This window comes from Impatiens glandulifera, chromosome 7 (genome assembly GCF_907164915.1).
Source record: "Impatiens glandulifera chromosome 7, dImpGla2.1, whole genome shotgun sequence".
Lineage (NCBI taxonomy): Eukaryota > Viridiplantae > Streptophyta > Magnoliopsida > Ericales > Balsaminaceae > Impatiens > Impatiens glandulifera.
In genome coordinates this window covers 3,246,658-3,257,532 of record NC_061868.1, presented here as the reverse complement: position 1 = coordinate 3,257,532, position 10,875 = coordinate 3,246,658, and the positions used below count along the sequence as shown (strand labels likewise).

Genomic DNA, 10,875 nt, shown 5'->3' with positions numbered 1-10,875 from the left:
ATTTATTCTATCTTCATAATCATAATAATAACGTTATAGAGTAAACAAATCGATCGCTGCTATCACTGTAAATTCTAGGTTAATTTCAAATCAATTAATCTATATATTTTGTAAGAACAAATAATTAATTTTATACAAGATTCAAATAAAACAAGACCTATGTTGCAAAACGTGGACTCAAAATAAACCATTAATAGTTTATTTAATTTAAAAAAACAATTTATTTACTATTCACCGAGATTGGAAAATGATGAACACTGTGTAGTCTAGTCAGCATCTTCTATATCGTAAGCATTTTATCCATACCTCCATCGTCAAGATCCAACCGTTCATTTTCAAAGTGGGACCCAAAATTATTAGGCCTTGTTTGGTAAGAAACGATTAACTGTAGTAGAAGAAGACAATGAAAATGGTGCTCCCCAGTTTCTCTCTCCAAATATAGAGAGAGAGAGAGCTGCAAACCTGAACTCATTCTTCTCTCTCTATTATCTCTTCATACATTCTTCTTCTCCAAAGGAAGAAGATAAACCTTCGAAGAAATCCGATCGTTAATTACATCTTTCAAGCCATTTCGCCATGGTTTCCTTAAGCGGAAGCACTTTTCTGGTGATGTAACTGAACTAGATTAACTCATTTCAACAGATTCTTCGAATTTGATGATTACAATGTGTAGCTAACGTGGTTTCAACTTTTAATTTCGACTATGAATGCTGAATTATCCAATTTATTTCGTTTTCGTTAGATCTATGGCGGTTACATTTCGATAATCTCATTGAGCTGATTGTTTTGCATTTATTTTGTTCAGAACAATTCGCTTTCCGGTATTTCGAGAAGTTTGTCATGTCATTCGGAGAGGAGAATGCATGCACCGATGGTGGTGATGATGACGACTTCGTCGGGCGCGAATGGTCGGCCGGGAGAGAGGAATCACTCTGTTGTGATGGAGAACACTTTGAAAGAGATGCGAGATGGATCTTCGTCTTCAGTTGTTGATACGGAACCTAAGACTGCTCTTGGTGGCGGAGTGGACGATGTGTATGGCGAGGATGCTGCCTCTGAGGATCATGCTGTAACTCCGTGGACAGTTTCCGTTGCGAGGTGAGAATTGAGAAACGTATACGATTCATAGACTTAATCATTGCTATGTTTTGTTTTGTTTTGTTTTCTTATTTTGTGAACTTCTGAAATGAAGTGGTTATTCATTGTTACGTGATCCGCATCACAACAAAGGGCTTGCTTTCTCTGCGAAAGAGAGGGACACTCATTACTTGCGTGGTCTTCTTCCTCCAGTTGTTATTTCACATGATCTTCAGGTGATTTATAAATTATAAGCTGAATTTGTTTCATGTTATGGAATTCCCTCTTCTTCTTCTTTTTTTACCTGTCTTTCATTCTTCATCTAGGTCAAGAAAATGATGCACAGCATTCGACAGTATCAAGTACCCCTGCAGAGATATATGGCCATGATGGATCTACAGGTAAAATTCATTCATCTAGCTCAATTTTCTTTAATCCAACTACAATTTTATTAAGAAAAGGCAAAAAAATTGGAAAATTTCCAAATTTATTTGTGGCAAAATCTAAATTGGATTGAGAAACAAGTTTTCTAAGATTTTGATGCCATTGTAACCTTTTTGTCTTGCAGGAGATGAATGAAAGACTCTTTTACAAGCTTTTGATTGAGAATGTTGAGGAACTACTACCAGTTGTCTACACACCAACTGTAGGAAAGGCATGCCAGAAATATGGCAGCATTTTCAGGCGTCCTCAGGGTCTTTTCATCAGTTTGAATGAGAAGTAAGATACAAGGAAATTCATTAGTTCTATGTAACAGACCTAGACTAACCCATTCCATATTCAACATAAGGCCTTCATTCAATACTAATTACTAGGGATGAAGCTCATTTTGCACTAAAAACTCATTTTGTTTCCTCAACTTTTAAAAATAGCTCAAATTACTTCTCATCGTCATATTTTGGTTAACTCTGTGACTTTTATAAAGAAAAAAGAAAATTAACCAAGAATTGAGATAAAGAGATTGCATAAATTGTGTAGAGATAGACTTGAATTTAGCGGAGTTAAACAATAACTGACAACGACAAGTAATTTGAGTAATTTTTAAACGTACAACGAGCCTTTGGTGTATGTTAAGCGAAATGTACTTCTATCTATGCTCTAGTCCATAACATAGTAACTAATATTTTAAGAATTCTGAAGCTTTGTGTGCTTGCTAACAATATGTTCTTCTTCAGAGGGAAGGTTCTTGAGGTATTGAAGAATTGGCCTCAGAGGAAGATTCAGGTCATTGTTGTTACTGATGGGGAGAGAATTTTGGGTCTTGGGGATCTTGGTTGTCAGGTAAAATGCAACATAATTAAGCCTTGTTTGTTGTGGGTTAATCATCCACCAAAATATCAAATTACCTTACTTTATTTCTTATAACATTTTAAAATATTAAATAATAAGAATATTTATGTCATTTTACCCAAATAACCCATTTCTAGGCTAAACAAGTTTTTTTTCTTCAAAATAACCACCTGATTATTCAAATAGCCATAGATCAAACAAGGCCTTTGGAATTCAGTGTTAGATATTTTGGAAATGAGTCATAAAATTCTAAGTTTGAAGGCTAATATGCTGGATTTTTTTGGGAATGTGAAGGGAATGGGGATACCAGTAGGAAAGCTATCTTTGTACACCGCACTTGGAGGAATCCGTCCTTCTGCTGTAAGTATTTTATTTATTTATTTATGTTTTTTCAATTGAAATCTATTATTAAAAGACAAGACTTCATTTTTTTTTTTATCAATTTCAGTGCTTGCCAGTTACTATTGATGTGGGAACAAATAATGAAAAGCTGCTTAATGATGAGTTCTACATTGGTCTTAGACGAAGAAGGGCAACTGGACAGGTATAAGATCATTGTTTCGTTCTAAATTTTGATACGAGGATCGATCCATTAATTGATATGTCTTTTTTTTTTTTCCAGGAATATGCTGAACTTCTACAAGAATTTATGACTGCAGTTAAGCAAAACTACGGGGAGAAAGTCCTTATTCAGGTTCATGATTTAATAAAATATTATTAAATATAACCTTTGTTTAATCTTATTATCTAGGTTGGTTGATTGATTGATTTCCATTTTTTCAGTTTGAGGATTTTGCAAATCATAATGCCTTTGATCTTCTTGCCAAATATGGCAACACACATCTTGTTTTCAATGATGACATACAGGTTAACGGCTCAAACATTTTTTTTTGTTCTGAGTAATGTCGGAAAGAGAGGGGCATTATCGGTATAGAATATTTACATTGTGTATTTAATATCAGGGAACAGCATCTGTTGTTCTTGCTGGTCTTATTGCTTCTTTGAAGTTAACTGGAGGAACCTTAGCCGAGCAAACTTTCTTATTTCTTGGAGCTGGAGAGGTGCACTTTAAATATTTTTTCTTTTCTTCTTATAGTTAAACCCCATCACGGGCAAAGGATTTTCCTAAACATTTTATTTTTCATGTTTTAATTGCACTCTTGGTTTATAATACCTCAGGCTGGGACTGGTATTGCAGAGCTTATAGCTCTTGAGATGTCAAAACAAGTAAGTGGTTGATATTTTCAGGAATTAAACATAATTATTTGTTCTATAATAAGTTGATGGAAGCCCCCTACATGATGTTTCTTGCTCAAATTTTCAGCACTTTATGTGTATATTGGATCTCATTCGTTATGAATAATTTTCTTCTACATGAATCTTAATGCAGACGGGAGTCCCATTAGAGGAGAGTCGCAAGAAGATTTGGCTTGTGGACTCTAAGGTAACAGGAAAAAGAATTATATATCTGGATCACTTTTTTTGGAAATTTATTGGCGGTTAACTGAATTTGGATTCAGATCCAGAAATAGAATGTATTTCCAAATAGGCTAATTAATAATGCTTTTGCTTGAATCAATATTTAAATTGCTCTTTTTGACAGGGTTTAATTGTTAGTTCCCGAAATGAAACGCTTCAACATTTTAAGAAGCCTTGGGCTCATGAACACGAACCAATTAGAGAACTTGTTGATGCCGTGAAAGTATGTTCATTCTCTCCCAAGTCCCAACACACGTAAAAACAAAAGTAAAAAATTTATAAACGGGTTTAGTCATCTCATTCATTGAACAATTCTCATATTTCAGATTATTAAGCCAACAGTGCTGATAGGATCATCTGGAGCGGGAAGAACATTTACTAAGGAAGTAATTGAGGCTATGTCAACCTTTAATAAGGTATTAAAACAGTTATAGTTTGTAAGTTCTTCGGTTAGAGGTGTAATAAGCGTGTCAAAAATAGTTATTTCCACTTTGAATGAGTTGTTTGCAGAAACCCATCATTCTTGCTTTGTCTAATCCAACTTCACAATCTGAATGTACTGCTGAAGAAGCATATAAATGGAGTCAGGTAACTAAATGTCTGTCCAAAGATGAATTTTTTTTCTTAAAGGGTGTAATTATTTTTTTATTTTGTGTTTAGGGTCGTGCAATTTTCGCAAGTGGAAGTCCATTTGGACCAGTGGATTACGAAGGCCGAGTTTATATATCTGGCCAGGTATGAAACATTTAGACAATAGAAATTTACAGAAAATAAGAACTGACCTGATCCTATAACCTCGACAGGCAAATAACGCTTACATTTTCCCGGGTCTTGGTCTGGGTTTGATTATCTCTGGTGCAATCCGTGTTCATGATGATATGCTCCTGACTGCCTGTAATTTTTCTTTGACTAAAACCCGTTAATTCTGTTAATTAGCTAAGAAATATTGATTTGTTTTGGTTGGTTAATTCAAGTTTTATATATATAACAGCTGAAGCTCTAGCAGAACTAGTAACTGAAGAGAACTCCAGCAAAGGGCTCATTTTCCCACCATTGACTCAAATCAGGAAGATTTCTGCCCATATTGCTTCCAAGGTGGCTGCCAAAGCTTATGAACTCGGTAAGACCATATATATATAATTTAGATCCGAATCTAGAAAATAATTTATATACCAAATGAAACAATAAGACTAAAAACACCTAGAGCTCGAGTTGAGTTTGAATGAAGAAACGTCGATAAGTTTTTAGATGATATAATATTCTCGAATATAGCTTAGTTATATATATATATATATATATATATATATATATATATATATATATATATATATTTATAAATTTGATTTTTTCTCGTCCAAACCGAGCATGGGGTGTTTCCATATAACTATAATTTGGATAATGAATCGTTTTGAATTTTAACTTTATCCCAATAAGAAGGTGATTGTGTTCTCTTTTCATACAAAATAATTTAATCTTGTGTTAATTTTTTTTAATATAGGTTTGGCTACGCGTCTACCTCAGCCCAAAGATCTAATGGCATATGCCGAGAGCTGCATGTACAGCCCAAACTACAGACCCTATAGGTGAAGGACCTCTTCTTCTGCCCAAGGTAATATCTATGAATCGATATTATTATCATTATGTCACTTGCCTTTTCTTTTTGTGTTTTTTTTCCTTTTCCGCAAATATGATTTGATAATAGGTAGTTGAAGGATTCTATGACTTTTTAATGATTAGGGCTCTTGTTAGTGTAAAAGAGGGAAGAAGTTGTTTTACCTTTTTACTATTTTGTATTAGTCATGCTCTTGGGTGTAAAATGTTTGGTTTCATATGTTTTTCTAGAACAAATAATTAAATTAATCAGAGTCTGTTTTCAAAAACTTTCATCAGGAATAATTGAATGGTTGATACAGTTTGGGGTAATGTGATTTTATTAGGTTAATTTTACAGCCAAATAAACTATCTTGTTTGGAAGTTTAGAGTCTTGATACAAAAGGCAAACATGAATGCAAAAAATACAGTGAAACCAACCAATCCTCCTGCAATTCCTCCAATAAAATCAGGGTCATACCCGAAATGACTTTCGATGTATGACTTGATCGTAGGGTCGGGTTTCACTCCTGGAACCGAAAGAGTAGTCTCTAAATCACCATATTGAGATACTATCAATCCATAAACTGTCCATGATACTGGGCAAATCCAGTAGTACCATATCCACCACTTTGGAATCCTCTGAAAAAGATAGCACAAAACCATCATTCAAGATTAAGATGCGAAAAAATGTTTTTTTATTCTCACTTACCGGTTTCGGAATGAAGAATCCAGAGAAAAGGTTGAAGAGCGAGTAGAAAGCTGCTGCACATATGGATGCTACTTGTTGGTTGGGCGTGATGGAAACCATCATCATACCATAGTAAGTGAAGTAGAGAAAAGAGAAGAAGGTTATGAAGAAGAACCAAAAGAATTTCCCAACCGCCCATTCGAATCCAATCATTGCGTAAACTATGACAGTAAAGTAAGCCGTTTGGACAAAAACATAAGGTAATTCAGTAACCACCTGTGCAAAAGCATAAGGTAGTGCAGAGTACATTCCAGCAGCTCTTTCTCTATAGAAAACCGTTCTTTCTGTAGCTACCAGTGGCTGTACCGATCCACAATTATTAATTCCGATGAACATGACAGCAGAATACATTGCTCCGATCATTGTTGTTAAATCCGTTATGCTTCCCCTGTACAGAACTGTGTTAGATGATAATCATGAACATTGGATAGAAACCAATAAAAACTGACCTTTTCGTCCCAACTTGCCAGTAGATAGTTCCCAAGAAAAGTGCGGCAACTAATGTAAAGAAGTATCTGACGAGATTATAATCGGGGCTTCTCCAGTAAGTCCTCCATTGTTTCCACATGCAAGATTTGAATTGTCCCCAAGTTGTCTGCGAGTATTGTGTCGAGAAGTAAAGGTCTTTGCCACCCGAGGGAGGCACTTCTAGCTCCTTCACTACAGCCTTGTTTCGCCTAATGATAGTTATTAAGTGTGAATGATAGTTATTAACTGAGTAGAATAAGAGAATCTGCTAATGTTTAGCTTACTTGTATAAGGCTGACGAATTGTAGAGCTCTGCGAAGTCAATCCCGAGCCTAACTTCCGCCGCGATAGAGCTTACTTCCAACATCCATGCTGCGGGATTATGCATTTCCTTGATTTTGGGAATGCCGGGAATACCTTCGAAATATTCGATGATCTTTTGAGAGTTTAGACCCAAGGGGCCAGAATAAATAAGTTGTCCTCCAATTTTCATCAAAAGAAGTTCGTCAAAGGCTTCAAAGATGTCTATACTCGGCTGATGAATCGTGCAGACAACGGTTCTTCCCGTATCAACTGTATTCCTAACCGCCCTCATAACAATGGCGGCTGCTCTCGCGTCCAATCCAGACGTTGGTTCGTCCATGAAAATGATGGAGGGGTTAGCAACTAGCTCAACTGCTATTGTCAATCTCTTCCTCTGTTCTGTCGATAGTCCTGTAATCCCGGGGAGACCAACAATGGCGTCTTGGAGGTTGTCGAGTTCGACTAGCTCCATAACTTGGTCCACGAATGTCATCTTCTCGTTCATGCTGACTTCTTTGGGGAGTCGAAGGAAAGCAGAGTAGATTAAGGATTCTCTAACTGTGACTTGGGGAGAATGGATATCATTTTGTTCGCAGTATCCGGAAATTCTAGCAAAAGTTTCTTGTTTCTTGGGGAAACCGGAGATTCTGATGTCGCCTTCGATATATCCTCCGGTTTTCCTCCCGGAGAGGACGTCCATGAGGGTGGTCTTTCCGGCACCACTCACTCCCATGAGTGCGGTTAGAACTCCAGGCCTAAATGCGCTCGTTACGTCTCGGAGTAACTGAAGTCTGTCTTCGGTTACTCCTTGCCCTTTCATTTCAGGAGGCATGTCCACGTAATAATTCACATTGTAGAAAGACATGGCTAGTGGAGTGAACGGAAGCACCATTCCTTTCTTGGGTGCAGTCTCTAATGTCGAATCCTTGGAATTTGATTGGCTGCTCGTACTTAGAATAGCCATTTCTCCTGAAAGTTTAAACTTACATATAAGGATATTTAAGGCAATCATCTAACTTTTTCGAAAAATAATATAACATAATCCTGATCAACTACCGATCAAACCGAGAAAACTATCGCAATTAAAATTGCCATCCCTAATTCTTTCTCAAGATATAATAAACTTTCTTACTAATATTGTTTCCATAGGGGAATGTATCCTTCACAGATCCGTTTGTTCCAAGTCTTGGAGCTTCCTTTGTTTCTTCTTGGCGAGCTTCCATTTCCATGGCTGTCTCCTTGGACATGACTGCTTGCGTCTTCCCAAATGCTGTAATTCCCATATGGAAAAGGGATCATTGAAGAAAGTTAGACCCTCATGCCATCATCATTCAAATGAAGTCCAAATGAAAACAAAGATATATCATTTCAACATCGACATACGATCTAGATACGCCAATGCGAGGGTGAAGAAAATGTTGAACAAAAGTATGAACCCTGTAAGAGCTCCTACTCCAATCCAATACCAATTTGGTTCAACAGGTACATCAAATACATTTAGAACCGCAACACCAAGCTTCGTTACACCATCCGATGCCTACAACACATAATCAGGTTTTGAACAACGATATAAAGATACTACAGGAACACCATCCGATGCCTACACCACATACCGATTTATTCATCCACCTCGGAGCAAACATCTCATTTACAGCTAAAGCATTGAATCCATAAGTCAATGGAGATGCCCAGTATCCCCACTGCCACCACTTTGGAATTTGATCTGAAATTGAGGAAATGTAAGAAGAATTGTTTGAAAGATCTACTGTAAATTCTACTCGTCCACTAACCATATGGAAGGATGAAACCGCCGAGCTGGAATACAAGGAGAAGAACGAGAGTTCCACCGGTGCTGGCGATGACCATGGTTCTACAAACTCCAGATATGAGCCTGAAGAGTCCAGCAGCCAATTGTTGGATCAGGAATATTATCAGCAGTTGCTTAAAGAACCTGCAGATCAAACAGAAAAAGAAAAAAGAATTAAGAATGCATATAGAATGCGTAATATTATTATTATTACCAAATCGATGATTTAGTACCTGTCGGCTTCAGGAGCAAAGCCGATTGTGAAGTACGTAACGATAAGCCATACAATCGATTCGAGCATGGAGATTGGTATCCCAAGCAAGAAACTGGGAAGAGTGTAAGCCCAAGTAGGATGGAACAAAAGATCTCTATGCTTGTACAACACAGGGAGTCTTTGCATGGTGAGGGCAAGTTCGGCGAAGCCATTGAACAAGTTCATGAGCATACTGAACAGGAGAGCACCGATGTAGACTATCCCGTCGGTTTCATTCCTCGTGTGCATTTCCGTCCTAAGGAAAACCGTTGACACGATGACTGCGACGATTGTGATCTGAACCGTTTTGAAAACGTAAATGAATGAATTCCGCTTGATGAGCAGCCATTCCTTGTCGAAGCACGCCTTGAGAAGTTCCCATTTCGGGACAGAGTACCTGTTGAAGACGAGAGCAACATTGTGGTTTTGACTCTTGTCAAAGGGAATCACGAGCTCATTCTCGAGGCGTAATCCTAAATGGAAAGTCTTAAATCTCTGCGCGAACTCACTCACAGTCACGTATCTATACGGCGTCTCTCTGTCGGCCCAATACTGCTCCTGGTCCTTCTTGGAGGTAACCTCCTGCAAGAAATCGGCTGTGCCTTTCCTCTCCGGGCAGTTGAAACCAAAGGTTTTGAAGAATTCGAGAACGTGTTCTCGAGGGCCCTGGTAGACGATATGGCCTTCGGATAAGAGTATTATATCGTCGAAGAGATTGAAAGTCTCTGGCGCCGGCTGGAGGAGGGAAATGAGAATGGTGGCGTCGGTGAGATGGACGATCTGCTGCAAACACTTGATTATTTGAAAAGTTGTGGAGCTGTCCAAACCGGTTGATATCTCATCCATGAAAAGAGTCTTTGTTGGACCAACTATCATCTCACCTATAATTTAAAATCTCAACGATTATTTGAAAATCTATTATTTAAACAAAAATAGAAAATATTTTAATTAATAAATTTGATCTAACTGAACAATGCTTATAAGCATACCGGTGGTAACTCGCTTCTTCTGGCCTCCAGATATGCCACGAATCATCTCATTCCCAATGATTGTATCGCGACATACATCAAGTCCTAGTATCTGGAATTAATCACAAAGATCATGCATCGAAATAATCTGTCTTTTCTTAGCTTGGGAACAATGGATTAGGGTTTAGTATTTGTGTGGACATTCGTGTTTTTGTTGTTACGTTTAAATAAAATTAGACAGGAGATAATAAACATCTAATAGTCCTAAATTAGGAGTAGATATTGGGAAAATAGGAAAGCCAATGCTCACCCTTAATGTGTAGTCAGTAATAAGATTGCTTTTAACTCCTTCTATAGCAGTTGCCTGAGGTGAAAAATGTGAATAAGTGAAAAAAAAATCAGTAAGATAATATCCAACATAAAATAAAATAAAAACATTTTTTTACCTTCATGAATAGGTCAACTTCAGCGTCGGGAATTATTCCAGCGCTTTTCTCTCTTCTCGCAAGCTCAGACAACATCTCTGCATTCCTCGAGGTTGAGTTAGGTTCTTTTGAGAATTATAACATTTTCTTTTGATGTTCTTTAAATATTTTTGAGCGGTTGCTTGTACATTTGAGATTATGATCTTTTCTCTTTTTTTTTCATACCCGAATTTCTATGACTTTTTTTTTAATTAACTTGTGATAATTGTTGTTTGTTTGTAATCTATATAGTTTGTGAACAAGTTAAAAGTTACCGTATCGTGATCCAACTCCTTGACATCTTGCAGAGAAATCTAGGGTTTCTTTTACAGTCATTTCAGCGACATGTACATCATTTTGGCTAATATAAGCCGAGGTCTTTTGTGGCACAAATTCGTTTAGTTTGTATCCGTTATACATTATGT

The 10,875-nt window shown here is 37.1% G+C and overlaps 2 protein-coding genes across 2 annotated transcripts; one reads left to right on the top strand and one right to left on the bottom strand.

The window, feature by feature from the left end:
* Window positions 1–427: 427 nt before the first annotated feature.
* On the top strand, window positions 428–5,765 carry LOC124944702 (NADP-dependent malic enzyme, chloroplastic-like). Its single transcript, XM_047485030.1, has 20 exons — window positions 428–606; window positions 806–1,098; window positions 1,193–1,313; window positions 1,404–1,478; window positions 1,646–1,797; window positions 2,253–2,358; window positions 2,662–2,727; window positions 2,816–2,911; window positions 2,990–3,061; window positions 3,151–3,234; window positions 3,330–3,428; window positions 3,547–3,594; window positions 3,758–3,811; window positions 3,971–4,069; window positions 4,173–4,262; window positions 4,357–4,434; window positions 4,507–4,581; window positions 4,650–4,740; window positions 4,838–4,966; window positions 5,345–5,765. Exons 1-20 carry the CDS (start codon window positions 577–579, stop codon window positions 5,431–5,433), a joined length of 1,947 nt encoding a protein of 648 aa, XP_047340986.1. The 5' UTR covers window positions 428–576; the 3' UTR covers window positions 5,434–5,765.
* A 40-nt stretch (window positions 5,766–5,805) lies between these two features.
* Window positions 5,806–10,875, bottom strand: LOC124944703 (ABC transporter G family member 35-like). Its single transcript, XM_047485031.1, has 13 exons — window positions 10,726–10,875; window positions 10,433–10,509; window positions 10,297–10,350; window positions 10,008–10,098; window positions 8,999–9,899; window positions 8,749–8,909; window positions 8,572–8,681; window positions 8,342–8,495; window positions 8,091–8,228; window positions 6,940–7,927; window positions 6,637–6,864; window positions 6,149–6,575; window positions 5,806–6,078 (listed from the first exon to the last, which is right to left on the bottom strand). The coding sequence occupies exons 1-13, from the start codon at window positions 10,868–10,870 to the stop codon at window positions 5,806–5,808; spliced, it is 3,747 nt and encodes a 1,248-aa protein (XP_047340987.1). The 5' UTR covers window positions 10,871–10,875.